We start from the raw sequence: 21,531 nt of genomic DNA, 5'->3' as shown, positions 1-21,531 counted from the left end.
AATATGTTTGATTAAGTTAGATTTGAGTAACTTATTTATATGGTATAGCAGGGTATCAGTCTAAGGCAGGGGTCCCCAATCTCAGTCCACGAGGGCCGGTGTCCCTGCAGGTTTTAGATCTCACCCTGGGTTAACACACCTGAATCACATGATTAGTTCATTACCAGGCCCCTGGAGAACTTCAAGACATGTTGAGAAGGTAATTTATCCATTTAAATCAGCTGTGATGGATCAAGGACACATCTAAAACCTGCAGGGACACCGGCCCTCGTCGACTGGGATTGGGGACCCCTGGTCTAAGGGATATTGAAGTGACCTGCGTGATGATCAGTAATTAAAATCTAAGGTGCTGAACCTGTAGAGGTGCAATCATCAGAGGTTATCCAGTAGAAACAGGAGGGTTGTGATGACAGTAAATCCAGTTCATTAACCATTATTGGTTTACCATTCTTTTATTTTAATCAGGACACGCCTCCTTGAGTGAATGCAGGTCTCTATGGGCTGTGTGTGGTTCCTCTTAAAGAAATATTATTAAATAAATATTATAAATGTAAGAGATTATCAATAAAGAACAGGTTTGTTGCTTTGGAAGGTGTATATGTGTTTGCTATTGATGTGTTGAACACATGGGGCCAACTAAGGAATTGTGTGGCAGTCCCTTAATGGCTTATAGCAACAATTATGTGGATTATCCAGACTGCAATGACCAACAGGAAAAAGGTAACTACATTCGGCAAGCATGACCAGTTTATATCACACAGACTCCAGCATTTGTGGACAACCTCTACAGAGCTAAGAGGACTTGAGCAAAATATTTACATAGTCATGAATGCACACAATAAGCAGCAGTAAAACAAAAGAGAAAAATGTTCAGGGTGTAACTGAAATGTGAATATTAGTGAAATGTGGAAGGTTTTCCCAGTGCCCTCGTTGTGATCTCTGTGCGGTTTATCCACCTGATTAAAAACTGAGCTTCGTTGCAGAAAGGGGCATAAATGTTGTTGCTTGTTAAGCTCAATGCTCTGTGTAATCTCTAACTCCTCTTTCTGTGCATATGAATATAATAAAACTATGAGTGAGTTGGTGACATTTTGAACACAGGGCTTTATTGTGAGACACCCTTCAGGGAACCACAAGTTAGATTTACAATTTCAGACAAATAAGTTTATTTGGAAAATGTAAAAAAGGATGTGTTCGTATGCAATAAAGCATCTTGTTTGTGTTCCGGTACAGAAAAAAAGCCACAATGATAGAACGAAAAAAAACTGCAGCTTCAAGTTGTTATGTTGGAAAAAGACACATGGTCATCTTGAAAAGCAAATATAGAAATACCACAGCTGGAAAACCTGCCTCACACTTAAACACATGATTCTTTAAACAGCTTTTAGGCCACATTAAATACAAAAATAACTATTTAGGGTACTTCCATGTTTCACTGTATATAAAAATTAATCTCTGTTTTTTACTGGAATGAACAGGCTAATCCAAAATAACTTCATGCTGCTGCGCCCTTTCTCCTGTTTCAAAGGATCTGCCAGATGTAACTTTTGTTTTTCTTGATATTTTTCTACATTGTTTCTTATTTTTACACTTTAAAGAACTCTAAAAGGATATTTTGCTTTCCCCTTTGCATTTCCAAGTTAATTGCTGGTTTTTAGTCTGTGGAACCAGTGAGAGCAAACCCACCCAGAGACTCCAAAAAGGACCACCTAATTAAAATGTGTGGGGTAATTCTGCAGAGATGGTGGTAGAGGTGTAGTTTGCAAAGGCAGAAAAAACTTTTTAAAATGTACCTCTAAAAAGTGAACATCAACCAATCAGTTTCCGTATAAAACCTCCTTGCTTACCACTGCACTATCTACTACCTCTGTTGGTCCCAGCAAGTATTTGATTTAACATTAAAATATAAGGAGTAGTGTTCTCCTACTGCCTGGGTGTTTGGTATGCAGGGGCCACTACTGCTTACAGGAAGCCTGCACAGAGGGTAGTCAACACCACCCAAAAAAATTATTGGCTGCCCTCTGCGACCCCTATAGGCCATTATCATTTCCACCTGTCTCAGAAAAACCAGACCCATCACAGGGTACCCCTTGCACCCTGCATACCACCTGTGTGACCCGCTGCCCTCTGGTCACCGCCTCAGGTCACTCAGATTCCACACCTCCAGACTGACTAACAGCTTTTCCCGGTGGGCCATTGTGACTATAAACAAACACTCCCCACACCCACCGCTGCCCACCTCACCAATCCGGTCTGAGTAACCCTCATCACTCAGGCCACTCGCATAAGTCCCTTTGAAGTGCTTCCAACTTGTTTTGTATATATTACTTTAGTTTGTATATGTTCCTCTAGACTGTATATCTTTTATTTTTTGCTATCTATCCTGATGTCTTTACTATTTATATTTGGGTAGTGACCGAAAGAACGAGATCGCGGATAAAAGCGCTGGAAATGGGCTTCCTCCAAAGGGTGGCTGGCCTCACTGTGCGATTTTTGGCCCATTTTGAGCCGATTTTTGAGTCGTGCGACCGTTTTGGCGATCGGCCCGATTTTGGCCTTCATCGTGCGTCGTGCATCGTGTAGTATACGTGGGGTAACGAGAGGCGATTAACACCTCACGACCATCAATCGCTTGGTCGCGAGGATTTCAAACCTGTTTGTCCTCGCGACCGTCGTGAGGGTGTCACCGCAGCCGCTCACACTGCGCACGCGCAAACACAAATGTCAGCGAAAAAGACGGCGCAGCACAGCAGTGTAGCGTGTGATCTGGACACAAGCGATGGAGGCACAATTAGTAGAACTTTGGAAAGCTCATCCGAGCCTTTTCGGTGTGGCCTCACAAAATTATCACGACCACAACAACCGTGAAAATAGTTGGATTTACACTGCTGCTCAATCACAGCTGCCTGATCAATGTTTTTCATTAGCAATTTAGCAAAGTTGATGGTGGTGGCGTGTCTGTGTGAGTGAAAGACAGAGAGGGAGAGCGAGCGAGCAGGAGCTGAATCGCGCGACTGAAAAAAATCGCACAGGGGTGTGATTTTTGCAGCTCCTGCTCAAACGATTGACTCGCAGAGGTTAGAAGTTCGTAGGTCACGATTCATGCTCAAACCATCTCAACTGCAGTTGAGATGGTTTGAGCATCTGACAAGGGACAAGGACTCCTGGGCGCCTCCTTGGTGAGGTGTTCCATATTATATCTCTCGGCTGGCCTGGGAACGCATTGGTGTTCTGTTTGTGGCAATTTTTCTCCTTTCTCCATAAAAAAGAAGTTGTTAACATATCTCACATCTTGATCTCGTGAGAACGCCATTAGACCCGCGTAGCTGACTGTGCTTCAAAGCAGGGGAGCTGCTTGCAGGTAAACTACCTGAACAGCATTTACAATGCCACAGACCTGTAATCCTCGTAGAAACTTCATTCAAACGTGATATAAATAAATGACTTTTGGTGATAGATTTCTTCCTCGACATTATTTATCTTGTAACGAGGAAGAAGGTTCATTTAAAACAATGGACCTAAAGGGTGTCCAGAATTTCGCTTCCAGTAAGGTCGATTTACGAAAGGATTTAATAGTGAAGCAGTCGGTGTTAAAAGGATTACAGTCAGTCTGATCTTGCAGTATAAGACTATCACTATCCAATCGATTTTTTTTTCGGGCTACAGGCTCAGCCCAGTGCAATAAATAACGTCATCTATACGAGGTTTTTAATATGATAGGTGACGCAAACCCCACGAATAAAGAAGAAATGTTTATATTAAATTAACACAAGAAACAATCCATATATTTCTAAGACTTGTGTTTTATATAAGGCAGAACAGCATGCCACGCCCACGAGGCTTTTATAGTCAAGAGGATGGAGCGAGTAGAGCAGATTGATTTTGAGGGTGCAAAGGGATTGTAGTGCAGCTCAGCAGCTAAGGCGCAATATGAAGCGTTTTCTTTTCTCTTTATTTTGGCTTGTCGGGCATTTACAGCCAGCTCTTTCTGCTGGTTTGAAGGATACACCGACTCTCGGGTCCAAAAATACTCCTCGACTTCTAAGCAAAGGTAGGTTGCGTTAACATCGACGCAGTGGCAGTATTACATTACGAAAGCTCTAGTGTTTGTTTCCTATTCACTTTAGTCAAAAACACTGCAAGGACAAATCCGATTCATCTTCTCGTGTTTTGATATAAGTGCAGAATGCCGTAATTCCTGATTAAAGCGTGATTATGAGATGCTTTTTCACCCTCCAGATATAAGCGTTGGGCTTGAATACCAAATTAATCAGAACCACAGTGTGTTGTTCTATGAGGAGGGCTCAGATGAACTGTACCTGGGAGGCAATGATTTTATATTGAAACTCAATGTGGACGACTTCCACGTCATAGAGGTGGGTTGGAGCAACATATCGTAAACTAACGATGTTCTTTATTTATGTTTTCTTATTATGTTGTTGGTGGTGTTTCTTTTTCTCCCTCAATTCCTGTGGGGTTAAGCAGTAGCCATTAAAACCAACAGATGGTTGTGACAGTCCTAATAAGCGTCTGTCTGCCATACAAGACCTTGTACTGTAGCCTCAAAGTGCTCATTAAGAGGTCCAGGTGCTGAGCTCATGGCACCGACAGAATCATTAAGAATAGAATATGTAATAAACCAGAAATGTCAGTATGACTTTTTTTTTTATCTTAATGTTAAATTTATAATAAGTAAATGATTCTTGACCATAAGAGAAGAAATGGGTCTTATCATTGATATCACTAATGGATGTTGTGCTATGGGAAGAGAAGCTGAAGGGAATCAAGAAGACATTTGAATTAAGGGAACTGGTTTTAGTCTATCCTTTTATTAATCTATCAGACAGCTATTTCTGTAGAGAGTGTTGTAATTAGTTTCTTAGTGATTGTTTCAGATGCTGCTTATGTTTTTGAAATGTTGCTAAAGTTATGGCTAATCTGTCTACAATCAATGTGTTGACAGAAATTTCATCTGAATGCAACGGGGCAAGAGGAATGCCAAGAGGTCGGTGATTACAGAATGATCAGAGATGTGCTAATAAATGCATTGTGAAAATGAAATATAGAATCGGTTTCCATAACAAAGTTCTCTCTGTGTCATAGGACCCCTGTGAAAATGTTATCACTGTCATTGAGAAGTTTCAGAACAACCTGTTTGTCTGCGGGACGAACGGACAGAAACCAGAGTGCTGGCAACTTGTGAGTGATTCTAAAAAGTGTTAAATGTGTTAAACCGTAGACTAAAAGTGTGTGACTTTCTGCACTTCTGTGACAAGTTAATGGAAACTAAACTAGTTTCCATAAACTAGCAGCAGAGAAAAGCCAATTAAGGAGTGGAGCTCTGGTGCTTCTTGTTAAACTTTAATTGGGCGCCCTCATCTATAATTTAATGAAGGTGCTGGGTGTCTGGTGTTTTGTGGTTTCCCATCACAGTTCTCTTGAAGTAATGTCACTGTGTTCTGTTGACTCTCTGTGACCCTGCAGCGCCCTTCAGTGAACAATCAGTCTCTTGAAATATTCGATAGTCGTGACGGGACAGGAATCTCTCCATTTATCTCCACACAGAACTCCCTATCGCTCACAGTAGGTATGTTACGCGCCGCTTTTGTAGTTACCATGTTTTCAAGGTTTTAATTATCAGTGTGCAGATTAATGTAACTGATTATTCAAAAATTCAACATTTTTGCCCCTGTCAATTTGGTGTATCGGCTATTTTTAGAAGGGGATCTGTATGCAGCAGCACCTTTGGATGCTGATGGAAGTACATTGCAGTTCAGAAGACAAGCTGGCCACAGGACTAATGTCTGGATGTATGACAGCTGGGTCTCAGGTAAATAAATACCTGCTCTTATTTTATAATGGAGGAAAACTACTGTAATTTAATACATTGGTGTCGTATAATCAGAATATGTTTGACTTAAAAGTTTGTCTTGTTCACTCCTCACCTCATTGTAGGGTAATTATGCTTTGGTTCAAGTTTGATGTGGCAGGCTTTCTGTTTTGTTTTGGGGGTTTTTCAGTTCGCGCTACACTGTAAACACTTTTTTTTTTTTTTTTTTTTTTTTTTTTTTTTAATCTTTTTATCATGTTTTCACAGAGCCCACATTCGTCTCTGCGTCATGGGTGCAGCGGAAGGACGACCCAGACAATGAGAAAATTTATGTCTTTTTCCGTGAGAAGAACTCAGACCACAACCGAGAGGCTGACCCACTGATATCTAGGATTGCCAGAGTTTGTAAGGTATGGTGAAAAAAGCTGAGCTAACATCAATGAAACTCAACTTTGCGTACAGATAAATTCTCTAAAACATCTTCATCTCACTTTCAAGAATTAGGAACAATCAAAAGTCTTGCTGTGACTACATAAGCAAACCTTTTTCAAGCATTTTGGAAGGTGGATTGTGCCCGCTCATTCTGGGACCCTTTGTGCCCAGTCCTCATAGGATGGACCACACCCACCTTTGAACTTGGCCTTCAGTCTAATTTGATCTACAATTGGATAAAGTTTTGCGAATGCGTTTGGCATGAGTACAAGGCTCTGCCACTGACAGAGTATGTCCAATACCAAAGTACTTGAAGCAAATTTGAAGTGGGTTTCAGTTCACTTGCCACACAGTTGGAAAATGTTGTAATAATGTTGTAAGCTTTAGAACAACAATATTCATAATGAATGGCAAAATGCGATCGTGCCCATTAAAATAAAGGAGAGGCATTATTGGCTCAGTATGTGTGAGAGGGTGTGATAATAGCACAGCACAGGGAAGGTTGAGTCAGTCAGTTCAGTTTTTTTTTTTTGTTTTTTTGGACACATCAACAGTACAGTTGCCTAAAATGACACAGCTTAAAAAAAACACAAAACCTGTGAGATGATCTTAACAACTCAGCTTACCACCGCCTGCTGTACTGAATCTAAATTAAAGGCAGCAATTGTGAATAATTCTAATATTGTTTTGTGATGGTTTGCCATGTTTCTTTTACCGTAATAATCTGCATAATTTTCCATAAAGAGGAAACAAGATACTAAAGTCTGTCAGATCAGAGGTGCTTGATGTTGATGTTAGGCTTTATGTTTTTATGGAAGCAGTAGTTATGCTCACCCAGTATTTCCTCTTATATCAGGATGTTGCATTAGTCATGTTAGTTTAAAACCATCACAAGAAAATATTCATTTGCACAACAAAGCAAAAGCAAACAAACCTTTGACCCACCACCAATACCAAAAAATTGGACTTCATCTACTTTACATTAACCAGCGCGAAAAGCTTTCATTTTGCTAAAATGTTGTTTTCGGGATCCTCGCTTGACATCTGTGCAAAACGAGACTTGCCCTAAAAGTGTTCAGGTGTTCTCGTTTCACATTTCTGATACAGCTCAACGTAATGGAAACTGTATCGAATAACCTTCAGCCGAAGCAGAATTAATGAGTTTCCTCCTGTCGGTATCATATTTCAGGTGGATGAAGGTGGATCAAAACGATTCTTCCAGAACATGTGGACATCTTTCCTCAAGGCCCGTCTTGTGTGTGGAATTCCAAAGGAGTCGCTGTATTTTAACCGCCTCCAAGATGTTTATGTGATGCACGCAGACAACTGGCAAGACACCAGGGTCTATGCCCTCTTCACAAGCAACTGGTTAGATGCTTCATTTTTAATATCTAAGCAACATGCAAACATGACAGTGACACCACAATCAAAAGCAAAACATCAAGATGGGTAGTATTGCTTTAGCAACATGACTTTCCATTCCTTGTATCTTAGGACTGTAGCTCCAAAAACACATGATGTTAGACTGTTGGTCAACTGTTTGTCCTCCTTTTCAAGGGTGTTGCCCTTCTTCCACTCCCATGAGCTGAGGCAATAACAAATTCACAGATGATTTAAACCTATGATGAACGCTCTGGCAATCTTTCTTTCTTATATCCACTCTAGGAATTCTACAGCAGTCTGCATCTATACAATAAAAATGATTGAAAATATATTTGAGAACTCCAAATTCAAGGGCTACAACGACAACGTTCCCACACCAAGGCCAGGAACGGTAAGAACTTTATTATGTTGCTATGTTACTTTACAGAAACAGAATTTACAGACAACTTCCTCTAAATTGTTTTATTTTTACATTTCTATTTTCGTTTTGCTCACATGCAGTCTAAGCAGTTTATTCTATATTATGTGCATGAGTACGACCTGTGGTTTAAAAAAAAAAAAAAAAAAAAAGACATGGAAACAGCTGTGTGCATGGACTGTTTCATCACATTCATTGTTTCCATCATAGAGACTGTGGTTATTTATTTAACATCCACTGAGATTAAATGGAACAAATGAAGGACCTTTGTATTTGCAGTTTCCCCTCATTGTGGCACAACCATAATGCAAGTTTCAAAAAGGGGCTGACACCGACCGTGGTCCTTTTTCTGTTCATGTTGCTATATTTTGTAAATAAAACCACCCCTGTAATTTACGATGTGGAAAAGTTTGTCTGTGCTTTGTTTTTGGACTTTTTTTCTTTTCTTTTTTTTTTTTTGCCTTTCATGCAGTATACAGACTATTTTTGCATTTATTTTTCAGTGTTCCACGAACAGCAAGGCTTTGCCACGTCACACAGTCAATATTGTGAAGGATCACTCAGAAATGGCCGACTGGGTTGACTCAGATCCTTTTTATATAAGCACCAACAACTACACCAAGATAGTCGTGGACAGAGTTCAGGCTGCAGACCAAAGATTTTATAACATTCTGCTTCTAGCTACTGGTATGTCATTGTTCAACAGCACAGGGTCCTTGGGATCTTGTTTTGTCATTAGTGCCTTCGCTGCCTTTCAATTGTCTTACATTTTAAGAATGCATTGTCTGTAATATCTGTTAGGAACAATAAGCTAAAAATACCTAGCCAGATATATCACTTGCAAAAAATAACACAATATCAAATTCCTGTTCCAACAGATTCCGGGAAGATCCATAAAGTCTTGGAGTCTGGGTCAGAACCTTTTATCATATCTGAAACGCAGCTCTCCAACTCTTCAATCATACAGTCAATGAAGCTTGACTCTAAAAAGGTAGGGTTCATTTAAAATGCCATACTAAGTGCAGAGCACTGTGCTTTGCCGTTCTGGCATCAGTGTTTCTCTCAGCTGCGCCCACCTTCAGTGAAACATGATGTTGCTATTTCTTTTTGCAGAGCGTCGCATTTTATCTGTCAGGTCATTGCTTTTGTGCTTCACATGCAGCTATTTTCAGCTGACAAACACCTCGTGTGCATTAGTTGTCTTGCGCCAGGAAAAGCCAAATCTATCAATAAGCAGGCTATAGAGTCTACAATTTCCCCAAAAAGAAAATCTTTTCATTCAGGTTTAAAGTAAATTTAGATTTTTGTCTTCCTTTGCTCAGAAAACATTAATTGTGGGGTCTGCTGAGAGAATAACTGCAGTGAACCTTCAGAGTTGTCAGGAGTACAGCAAGTCTTGCGAAGAATGTGTTCTGGCCCGGGATCCATACTGTGCCTGGACTAACAATGGATGCACCTCGACTGTCCCGTAAGTGCGAGCAGCAGTCTTACCAAGACCCTCTGGCACATTTTATTATGTTTTGCACAATACCTGAAACAGCTGTAGAAATGAATCAGATAATCAAAGAGGGAAAAAATCTTGCAGAAACATCACTCACTGAAACGTGTTTTATTCGTCTTTGCAGAGGGAGCATTCAGAATATCGTGGATGGGAAAACAAACGTATGCAGTTTAACAGTTAAAGGTAGCTAATGATGAGACATTTATTCATCTTGCTGTAGACTCCAGGAACAAATTTAGTCTGATCTCTCTGATCGCTCTCTTTCCCTTTCCCCCCCTTTCTTTCTTTTCTCCAAGAGCCAAGAAACCGGACCAAACGTGAGATACCTCCACTATCATCAGTGCATTTGAGGACAGTTCATTCAGTCCCCCAGGGTGTGCCTTTCTATCTGTCCTGTCCCATAGACTCCTACCACGCTGAGTATACATGGGAGCAAAAAGGCCAAAAGAGTCCTTGTTTGCAGATGCTTACCAACTGTCTGCACCTCATTCCTTCCATGTCACAGGAGAAGTATGGCACGTACAGATGTATTTCAGAAGAGAAAGACTACATCAAAGTGGTGGGAACATACGAGCTCATAGAGAACCAAGACCCAAAAAAGTGCTCAAAAAGCAATACACCTGACAACTGGAACGCTGCACCAGCTCTTATTCCAGAGATGACATGGATCACGCTGCTTGTAGCAATAATTTCTTTTTGAACTGACTCTCTGTTACTCGCTACTTTTAATTTGCATTGTCAAAATGTCAGGCCCTCTGTACTCATGCAGCACTAACGGAAATCCATGTCAAGCCTTTAGCGGAACCTAACACAGAAACATTTCTGCTGTGAAAAACCTTTATTGTTTCAAAGAGGGGCTTGAACAGGAAGGGGAAAGAAAAAAGAAAGCAGTACAACCGGTCAGCAGTGCACAGCTTGAATGGTCTCCAATGGTGATTGAAAACATCGGAGCATCTTACATAAAACACTTTAGCTGAGTACCTTTCTTCCTTTTATCACAATCAAGGAAATGGAAGGCACAGAAAGTAATCAGAGGTAATTCCTCTTTACATGAATGTATATCTCAAGTCAACAACACTATTAAACTATGAGTGTAAGTGGGAAAGCTTCCAGTCAAAGGGCCACAGACAATCTTTAAACAGTAAGTCTGCTTAATTGTAAGTCTTATACAAACTGAAGGGAAGAGAGCTCTTTCCACTCTGGTCCATATAGAACCAAAAAATGTAAATTATCTGTTTTGACATTGCACTGCTGACCCGATAATTTAGGAATGTGTCTCCACCTTCTTTTTGCCTCAGTGCTCAGAAAGGTATCTTAAAAATGCACAATGAAAATATTTGGCTTTGCATATTGGGAAATGGCTTCTCTCAGTATTTAAAAGCAGTTATGTCAAAAATACTCCAAAACATGCAAAAAGTTGGCCTATTTGTAGTGTTATAATTTTTAACACATACTCACTGAAATTGGGTATGTGTTTTCCTGACGCGGCGCAGAGTAGGGATAGTGAAGGTGGATGAGTTGGCATTGCTCATCCACAGCAGGGGTAATGCATAAACGAGGAGAAGAAGCAAGTGCATGTAGTGTGGAGCGGATGGAAGCGATTGTCGGGGTGATTTGTGACAGAAGGATAACAGCGAGAGTGAAAGGGAAAGTTTACAAGATGGCAGTGAGACCTGTTATGATGTACGGTTTGAAGACGGCGGCAGTGACAAAAAAGACAGGAGGCCGAGCTGGAGGTGGTAGGGATTTTGTTTTGTTGGGATTAGAAATGAGTCGATCAGATGGACAGCTCGGCTGAGACGGTTTGGGGAAGTGCAGAGGAGGCGTATTATTATACTGGAAAGGATGTTAAAGATGGAGTACCTCCATAAGGGAAAAAAAAAAATCTTATTTTTGTACACAGTATTATAGCACTGATAGCACTTTTCTTTTTTTCTTTTTTTCATGACCTATACTATAATACAAATAAAATAGTGCACATAATCCATCCATCTTCATCCGCTTTATCCGAGGCCGGGTCGCGGGGGCAGCAGCCTAAGCAAGTGCTGCTGCCCCCATAATATTGTGCACATAATATTTTGTTAAAATGAATTATTGCAATCACCTTGTAGAGAAAACCTCTAAAGAACACAGAGTTGGCCTCAGTAGCCTGAGATGGAGTCAGATTCCTTACCTGAATTATTGCTTTAGTCCCTTGATAAAGAGTGTTATAGAGCAATAATGTAGCTAATAAACCACTTAAAACTTTATTTACACCAGAATGTAGTAAGCTGTGCCTTGTGTTGCTTTAATTCTATGAATTTAACATAATGTCTCTTTACAGCTTGTGTCATCATGTTGCCTTACACACATGTATTTTGGTACGGTATTAAATTATTTAATCCCGAATGTTTAAAAAAAAAAGGTTTTTTTTATATGAAAAGTATTATTTATTTCATTATTCACAAAATATTTAAAGAGATAAGAAAACCTGCTAATGTCTTGTAATGATTTCTTCATCATAAAAAGAGTGTGACAATTTACTGTTCACTAGGAGTCATCCTATTAGGTAAGATATTATTATTTAATCTTAGCAGGCTGTGTTTTAATCAGCCAGAGTACTCAGTAAATAACTTTCAGCATGACAAGAGGGCAGATGACAAAGCAAGGATCTTGAGCTTAAGCTGTCTTTTACCTAGATCTAGTCTCAGCGTTCTTAATGACTGCACAGAGTACATCCTGCTTATGTAAAGAGATTTTTTGGGGGGAAGGGGGGCACTACAGTGTATGTGCATAGACAAAAACAAATGGGAATTTGGGTGGAGTCCGATAAGGTTGTAAGATTTTCTTTCAGATTAACTAATTGAAGTCCAGAAACTCCATGGAAACCTAGTGTTGTTTATGCTTCTCTCATCCTGTCTCCAAATATGAGATAACACAGCATCCATTATCCATTATAGTGTAACACTTGACTCTGAACTTGGCTCTCACAGTAGTGGTCTCAGTCTTTTGGCCACACTCTGCTGACCAAACCCTGTTGTTGCAGTTTCATTCTAGGAAAACACGCCCTTTCAGCCACTGACACACTATGTTGTTGTGGGCTCTGATTTACAGCCACATGGTTTTAACTGTTTTGATCTGCACTGTCTACACAAATATTTAACACTGTAGAAGGAGATGGTACTTTCCACTGTTTATGGTTCATATGTTGTTCTGTCTGTCTTAGGCTACTATAATTATAATGAAGCTTACTAAATCTGTGGCTTAAGACAGAATTTACATAATCCCTGATCTAACAACTAGGTTTGTCCTTTGGTAAACCATCTGCATGCACTCATGTTTTGTTTATGTCTGGGTTCTTTTCTGAGTCACTCATCAAGTTGTAGAAATGTGTCAAGTGGTGTTATAGAGGACTTACAGCTAAGCATCACTGATAGGCTTTACTTTAGGACTATGTTAAGAAACACTTACGGTATCACAGGACTAAGCTGGTGCTGCATTGGTGTCTGAGGTCACAGATATGGTGACTAACAAACATGTTTTTGGTTTCTGTTCTGTTCTGATAAGAGTAAATCTTCATTCAGGACCTCGACTCCCAAGTTTTCCTGTCCTTCTTCTCACAGGAAGACTTCAGGAAGGAAATTATTGGAAAACAAACACAAATTCCGATTAAGGAAATTCTTAGAACTGAAAGCAAATGTCATAAATGTAGCTTTTCACATGTGCGTCATGTTGTTTAAAGTTTCTAAGCACGCACGATACTTTGCCTGACATGAATTTACAATGCCTGTCTGTAACTGCAATCCGTTGCCAGCAGAGGTCGCTGTTATCCAACAGACCCGACATCGGTTCACGCTTCAACGCCTACCCTGAACTGAACACAAATCCATGGCTAACCTGACCCTACAAGCCAAGGCTTAGAATAATACTCGCATGCCCATTTCACCCTGAAAATGATTATCTCAGAGTGTAGTGTATGGCAATTCCAAGGTCCCCGGGGAGTCGACATTACTCAGAATAGCGTGAATTCCTTGGGTAACAAATGAAATGCGACATGCATGGTGTGATAGGCCTTGGAGGGTGATTCAGTGCAATCCTCCAAGGTATGCATGTGCACTATGGTATGGTTTGTGATTTTGTCACTTCTGAGTTGTTTGCACTTGCTGTAGTAGGTGCTGGTGTGTTACATGAAAATTAAAACGTTCTCTTTTGGTCTGAGAGTCACGACAGATGATTCCGTGATAACTTGGGTGTGGCGGTTTCCCTTTGAAGTAGAAGACAAAACAACCTAAAAAAAAAGAGCAGGAAAAAATAAACAACAAAGTACCAGATGAGCCATTGCTTGATTTTATTTGTACAGTACTTCCTCATAAATCCTAAACCTGTAGCTGCTTGAGCTTTGGGGTACTTGAATGTTTTGGTAATTAGCCTACTCGACATGTGTGTTTATGTATAAGAGAAGGCATATTCATGCTGTGAGTGATTCGAATTGCTCTCTGTTTTCCTTTTGAAATTCCAGTCGAGTGCAGATTATTATCCATTTATGTTTTAAGTGTTTGTACTTTTCTTGAATTTAATTTAAAATAAATTACCATTCAATTTATTATTTTTTTTATTTTTTGTTCTCCAGGGTTTGTTTGTATTTTTGTTTTGTTTTTTAAATATATTGTCCTAGTGATTTTAAACCCTAGTCCTTCTGTCATCTTCATGGGATTGGTGGTAGCCAGTATGCTCACTGGGGGTAGTAGTGACACCTGGGAACATCTGTGTGTCCTCTTGTTTCCTAACTTAATCCCTAGTAGGACAAGTAGATGGGTTTATTTATTTATTTATTTATTTACATATTCTGTATAATTTAAAAAGTTGTTTGTAGCTGTGCTTGTACTGGACATTTTCCACTGCTGTGTTTAATTAAATCTTAAAATAAATCACTTAAAATGATCACTCCTCTCCAGGGCCACATTAGGATTTGTGACACTGAGTTAAATCACATTGTTTCCAAAAGCCTTTTGTTTGAGAAGTCTCAACACAGCGTTGTGAAGTTTCTAAATAAACATACTCTGGACGACGTTTGAAAATGATCTGAAAGGCTGTACAAATTTACAGTGTGCACACGTTTGGAAATACTTTGGGGATGTACTCCATTAGGTGTGAAACAAAATGTGGTGTGAAGAGAGGGAGCAGAAGCAGGTTCAGAGCAAAGAGCTGGTGAGATAAACAGTTAAAGTAAATGTTTAAAGCATTTAAAAAGACATCTGGAAAATAAGGAAGATAGAAATCTAGATGGTTTACCGCAGGGACTTGAATCACGAATACAGCAGGAAATTGTACGGCAGCCGAGCAGGCAGCCAAGAAGGAGGAAAGGGAAGAGAGAGTACGTTAGTTCCGTATCAGAATCTATTTTACTTTCTGACACAAAACAAAACCTAAAATTAAAAAAAAGTAAATTGATACCCAAAAGACAAGTTATATTGAGACTTGACAATTAAACAAATCGTGACAGGGTCGAGGGAAGAATATAAATCTCCAGGTGATTACCTGGATAGGAAAATGAACACTACCCAGACCTGTTTTTTAAAAAGAGGTTTTGGGGAATTTAAACTCTTTGTGGTGATTAGCACTTCTGCCTCATAGCAGTACAGGCTGAGCTTTTCCTGTGAAGTTTGTGCAGGTTGTCTTTTGCCCTTTGTTGCTTCCTTTCACAGTCCAAAGACATGCACAGTTGGACTAATTGATGATTCTAAATTGCCCGTACATGTGTTGAGGGGGTACTCTGCCTCCTTAGATAAGCTCCAGTTTGCAAATATTTGGACAGTGATACAGTTTCTGTAATTTTGCTTTTGTCCACCATGGCAGTGGAATTTAAATCAAACAAGCAAGATGTGATTGAAGTGCAGACATTCATTACATGAACTGTTTAGGAATCCTAACCATTTCTGTACACAGACCTCCTTACCATTGTTATTTCATATTCATATTCTTCTTATTGCTAAATAAATGTTTAGTATGTCTTTGCAATCTGTGCATTAGACCAGAGGTGTCAGAATCATTTTACATGGCAGGCCACATACAGACGAGTAAAACTCCCCTTTCTGTCAGTGTAAAGAAGTTAGATGTTTAACGGTTTTTCTATATGATGACGAAAAAGCCTCTGTGATAAAGAAAGACATCTGTCAGAAAGACACTTTCAACTTAAATTGTAAGAAATAAAGTTGCAGATAAAGTTCTGGAAGCTCATTTACCAAAACTGTCGTTGTAAAACAACAACAACAACAACAGAATTTACACAAGTTTTATTAGAGACACGGCTAAGACTTTGGCCAACATAATAATTTGTGAAAGTTGAATTTTTCCGGTATATAGAAAAGGGGAAGTAGGGGAAAGATAAGTTTTATGTAAGCACACACACAGCTGTAAGGTAAGAGCTATGCAGGAAGTGCGATTTTATCGTAGTGGAAGCAAGACACCGAAGGTAAGACAAATTCATGACAGTGAATTGTGAATTTTAATTTAAAATTCACTTAAACGACGAAACCTGTCGTTTAAGCTGTTTGGTGGCTGTTTATTAAGAATTATTAACGGTTTCAAGCGCACATTCAGGCCTGTGAGACTCATTAGACACTCTGACACTGAGCCATGGCTCTGTGCTTATGCACACGTTTCTGCATCTCTGTTATTCAAAGACACTTTCTATATGTATAATTTATTTTAGGTAAAATTCACTACTAAACTGTAACTTTAAGGACAAGGAAGCGATATTTTATTCAGTTTTATCATAAAAGCTTTATTTTTATGGATTTGCTATTACTAGCGAGAACAAACCTGAGGTTTAAGGCCTGGATTACTTTGAAACCTTTGAAACCTGAAAATAAAAAGGGGCATTGCTTTATTTACGTCTGACACCTCTGAAGTCCACCAGAAGATGGCGGCATCTGAGCAGGAAACCCTTCTCCTTAAACGCAACCACCAATTTGCAAGACTCAAACGCTTATAATGATTATATAATGTAATGTTTATTTACACAGCGATAGGCTGAAAGTCACTGGTGCACAGAAGCCTTTTAAATAAGACACGAGACTAGCTGCCAAACAAAATAAAATGTGCACGAATTTGGCTTTTTTGTTTACGAAAATTAAAAGTAATTCATTTGAGATTTACCCGAAATTTGTTGCGTTAAATCAGATATATTTATTAAAAACAAAAAGTTAAAGCAGGTTTCACGATGCGGTGCAGCTGCAGTCTAACACCATCAAATGATCCGGGTATCCTGTGGCTCTATGCAGAGCCTGTCCATACACTGGACTCCTCAGAATTCACCTTCTCTCCAGCCTTATTTGTCATTGTTATTAAAGATAATACTAGATAATATAAGTGCCTTTGCAGTTTTTTCCTAATCACAAGAACACTTTAAATGTTTCACTTCGTGTGCAAACTGTTACTTTTGTGTTTACCTGTGTCCTTTAGTTAAAGACAAAGGGTTGAAGGTGAAGCGAATGAGGTCAAAGATGGGCTTAGGTCGGAGTAATAAATTAAACATCGGATCCTAAATTATGGATTTTCTTGGAGGGCGGAGGACCCCTCCAAGAGCAGCTTCTGTATCTTTAATAGACACGGAGAGGGGCTGGGAGAGGCTGCGCGTTCACGTTCATTTTCTCGCGCCGCAGCGGCGGGGACGCGCAGAGGCTCCCACACTCTCCGGAGAGGAAGAAAAAAGCGCCGTCGGACCGCAACAGCGACTCACCGGGAGAAAAATGATCCCTCCACCGTCCTTCATCTGCGCTCAGGTCTGCACAAAGCATGTGAAAGGATCCGAAACCTCCGAGGACTCGACTTTTCTCAAACATTAAACTTGTTTCAAGTGGACTGTAAACTCCGAGGGTGATTTATAAGACACGGGAATTGAAGTTAACATTGGACAGGTAAGATGACGGAAAAATAAGCTAATGCGGGAGTTACTGCATGAAATTAGAGAGAGACGGAGCAGCATCCGGATCAAAACTTTAAAACAAATACAAAAATGTCTAGAAATCAACCCGCGGATTAATTCTGTGTCTGTGTCACAAAGGCGTTTGTGCACGAATGCTTTAATAATCCGCAAATTGATCGGGAAAAATCTGATTTGAGCATTAAGTGCTTTTGGGAGTGAAACCTTCTCGAATAACTAAAAGAAAACCCATTAACGAGAGCCCGTTTCATCACCACGGACAGCGCCAGTTTACCCGGACCTGCCTGTGCAGACGCGCTCAGAGGAGGGCATCTGAAATCAAATATGACCCACAACTTATGTGCATATGTGCGCTTGTTCGTCAAACATTGTTGTTCTGTGTAGCGAAGAAAATAAAAGGAAACTGTTTTTAAGGCATTCAGAGAAACACATTTAATCTATATGAGATAAAAAAGCATCCGCAGTACATTTCCGTCGGTGTGATTGCTCTAATGGATAATGCTCTTATAAATGTCTGATCGTAGCTAATGTCTGCTAATTGATGCTTGCAGGTGCAGAAAATGGCAAGAAGGTTCTTACAGCTCCTTGCCTTGTGGACTGTTATGACTGGCATTGTGCAGACGTGTCCAGAGCAGTGCAGCTGCCAGGATAAATTTTCCCATCAGTTTGCTGACTGTGCTTACAAAGACCTGCTGGAGGTCCCTGTTGGTCTCCCTTCCAATGTTACCACCGTGAGCCTTTCTGCCAATAAAATCCAAATCCTGAAAAGCAAAAGCTTTGTTAATATCACTCAGGCCACCTCTCTGTGGCTCGCCCACAATGAAATAGTCACCATAGAGAGAGGCACCTTGGCCCCTTTGGTTCAGCTACGCAACTTTGACATCAGCCACAACAAAATTGTGAACTTTCCATGGGAAGATCTGCGCGGTCTCACAGCCCTGCAGCTTCTCAAAATGAACAACAATGAAATGGTGAACCTCCCAAAGGATGCCTTTTCCACGCTCAAAGACCTGAGGTCGCTTCGAATTAACAACAACAGGTTTACCACCATTGTCGAGGGGACTTTCAGCGCCCTCACTGCTATGTCTCACCTGCAGATCTTTAGCAATCCCTTCAGTTGCTCCTGCCGTCTGCAGTGGCTGAGGGACTGGATCACGACAACTAAAATTTCTGTCCCCGAGCCAAATTCAATTGTGTGCGAGGCCCCTGAACATCTGAAGGGTACGACGATTTCAAGCATTCCTAAACTGGACTGTGAGCCCCCTGCTGTCACTATAACATATCAGCCAAACATAGAAAACACAGATCTGTATGAAGGTATTATGGTGATCTTAAATTGTGAGACAAAAGGGAGCCCCAAGCCACAGATCACCTGGGAGGTGACTGCAGGAAATCAAAATTATCTTTTCCCCTTGCCCTCCACTGGAGAAATAAACGATGTGCCAATTAATGATAAAACAACCAGCAATCGATTTCTTGTTTTTAGAAATGGAACTCTCATCATCCCCCGTGTGAGTAAAAAGGAAGATGGGAATTACAGCTGCTTTGCGGTGAACGAGTTGGGTAAAGCAGAGAGCAGCGTTAAAGTGGCTCTGGCAGGCACCCAAAAGGAAGCCAGCAACACAGTCATCGATTCAACAGTGGACAAGAGCCGTCCGTCTGGTAAAAAGCCTGCAGACCCCAACAAGCCCTCCAAAAATAATGTGGTCAACTGGACAAAGCTTGATGAGAAGACAAAGGAAAGTCCCGAAACGTCAAAAGACAAACACGATGAAACAGAGCAGACCGGTGTTGTTCCTAAGACACACACATTCACAGGCAAGTGCGGTGTTAGAGAAAGCAGTGAATACATCTCCAACCATGCCTTCAACATGAGCCTGGAAGACCTGAAGCAGTACACCTTTGACTTTGGTGTTATTGCATTAGAAGTGTCAGAGACGGAGGCCAAAGTGCAGCTGAATCCACTGCAGCTTGCCAAAAGCAAATCTAATCTTCATCTAAGTCAAACTGAAAACCAGGAAACAGTGAATAAGGAACCTTTGGGTCTGTACCAGTCCTCATCTAGCAAGACCACTCTGGACATGCTCTACCTCTGTGTAAATACTGGAAACGGACACTCCATGGTTCAGTGGTCCAATATAGAGGAGGGAATTAATTCCTACCGCTTCCATAATTTACAGCCTGGCACCAATTACACACTTTGTCTCACCTATGGGGGGAAGGACTGCCAAGTCCAAGTAGTCTTCACAACTAGAAAGAAGATCCCCTCCCTGCTCATAATTGTGGTTGTCAGCATTTTCCTATTGGGTCTGGCCACTGTCCCCTTGCTGGGAGCCACCTGCTGTCATTTGCTATACAAATATCAAGGAAAAACCTACAAGCTGATCATGAAAGCTCAGAATCCAGATCAGATGGAGAAGCAAATGACAAAAGATTTTGATCACAGGCCATCTTTCGTGGAGTCAGAGAAAACCAGCGAGTTAGGCGAGGGGGAGGGGGAGGTTGACGGAGAGGAACGAGAAGGAGAGGAAGAGGCTGAGGGGAGCGTGGTGACCGAGTCCATCCCCGGATCATCATCCAAGACCAACCAGGAGGAGTTTGAAGTTGGCTCGGAGTACAGTGACAGGTTACCGCTGGGAGCAGAGGCCGTCAACATCTCCGAGGAAATCAACGGCAACTACAAGCAGCCAAGCCGCTGAGCTCCGCTGACGTCTGCGAGTATATTGTAAAATATTTTGCTTTCAAGTAGCCTATATTCAAGCAGGTAACACACACATCATTACTTCACGTGAAAAAAACGATGCCGTGTGATTTTTGTCTTTAAAAAAAAGGGATCATTAACTTTTTTACCTCAATACTCCTTCAATCACCGCGATTGTGATTGAATTCATGTGACATTTGTAGTTTCCGTAAGGTTAAAACGAGTAACTCACGTTTACAAACCGAGCACAGATTTATATCTTTTATCGGACCTCAAAACCGACGGGAAAGCACCAACGTTTACCCCATCTGTGGGACGTACGCGAACGGGCATATGGGAGCAAATTTCGCGAAGGCGAGACTTGGAGAAATGCGCGTAATTCGAGGCAGCAAAAAAAAAAGGAGAAAAAAAGTGCACAAAATTTTACCCACCGTTTCGCTGCGTTTTAAACAAGCAAAAACAACAAAAAACAGGATTTTCTATGAAGTCATTGTAAATAAACTGACATCAGGGACAAGATTCTCTCACTGAGCCGCGTGTGTCTGTGCAAGGCTGTTAAAATCTCATAACGGCCATTTAACATCTTCTCAGGTGTCGGCACTCTGGCTCCACTCAACTTGTCCACGAAACTAGAGAAAGATTGGGATTAATGTGTTTGATGAAATGATATTTGCGCTTGGCGCTGTTGCACCTGACAGCGCGCACAGCGGCGCCCTGCGCGCTGTCCTGTGCGTCCAAAAACGGGAAACTGAGCTTTCAGAGGTGACGATGTGCTTGACGGGAAATTCCAGGTTATTTACCAACAACATGTTGTTCCACGTGTAACGTAAGGCTTTAAAAATGTGCGACTTTAACCTCTTAATCGACGGGTGCTTGCTGTACTCTCGCTTTTTACGGTGAACGTGTCCATGGCATGTCACTCCTTGTGCGGTTTTCTAATAGTGTAGTCTATATAGGACTTTTAGATGTGACTGTCTACTTGTGATGTAAAGCCACGTGAATTTTCTTTATTTTTTTTTTTAAATCAATTTTCCAATGAAGTCCTAACAAATGGGCGCAGTGAGCGTCTGTCGGCTTCACTGTCTTGTAATTTGATATGTAAAGTGAGATTTTTTGTGAACTATGTTGTAAAACAAAACAAAAAACGTGACCTTTTAAGATTTTTTGATATAATTTTATGTAAGTGGAATTAATAAAACATGTGAAACTATACAAATTGGTGGATTTTTCTGGATTTAACTATCATTCCGATTTTATTAAACAACAACAAAAGCAAACAAACAAACAAACAAAGAATCCCCATATCATTTCGAATAATTATGTTCCAAATGATTATTTCGAT

At 40.6% G+C, this 21,531-nt stretch overlaps 2 protein-coding genes across 2 annotated transcripts; both read left to right on the top strand.

The window, feature by feature from the left end:
- Positions 1–3,839: 3,839 nt before the first annotated feature.
- On the top strand, positions 3,840–10,981 carry sema7a (semaphorin 7A (JohnMiltonHagen blood group)). Its single transcript, XM_026175861.1, has 14 exons — positions 3,840–4,051; positions 4,240–4,376; positions 4,964–5,005; positions 5,104–5,199; positions 5,485–5,587; positions 5,720–5,830; positions 6,098–6,240; positions 7,452–7,630; positions 7,928–8,036; positions 8,567–8,750; positions 8,942–9,054; positions 9,386–9,531; positions 9,689–9,747; positions 9,861–10,981. The coding sequence occupies exons 1-14, from the start codon at positions 3,931–3,933 to the stop codon at positions 10,262–10,264; spliced, it is 1,947 nt and encodes a 648-aa protein (XP_026031646.1). The 5' UTR covers positions 3,840–3,930; the 3' UTR covers positions 10,265–10,981.
- A 6,195-nt stretch (positions 10,982–17,176) lies between these two features.
- On the top strand, positions 17,177–21,401 carry islr2 (immunoglobulin superfamily containing leucine-rich repeat 2). The gene is made up of 2 exons (XM_026175854.1): positions 17,177–17,462; positions 18,040–21,401. Exon 2 carries the CDS (start codon positions 18,049–18,051, stop codon positions 20,185–20,187), a length of 2,139 nt encoding a protein of 712 aa, XP_026031639.1. The 5' UTR covers positions 17,177–17,462; positions 18,040–18,048; the 3' UTR covers positions 20,188–21,401.
- The last annotated feature ends 130 nt before the right edge of the window (positions 21,402–21,531 follow it).

This window comes from Astatotilapia calliptera, chromosome 7 (assembly GCF_900246225.1).
Source record: "Astatotilapia calliptera chromosome 7, fAstCal1.2, whole genome shotgun sequence".
NCBI lineage: Eukaryota > Metazoa > Chordata > Actinopteri > Cichliformes > Cichlidae > Astatotilapia > Astatotilapia calliptera.
This window is presented reverse-complemented; position numbering and strand designations above follow the sequence as displayed.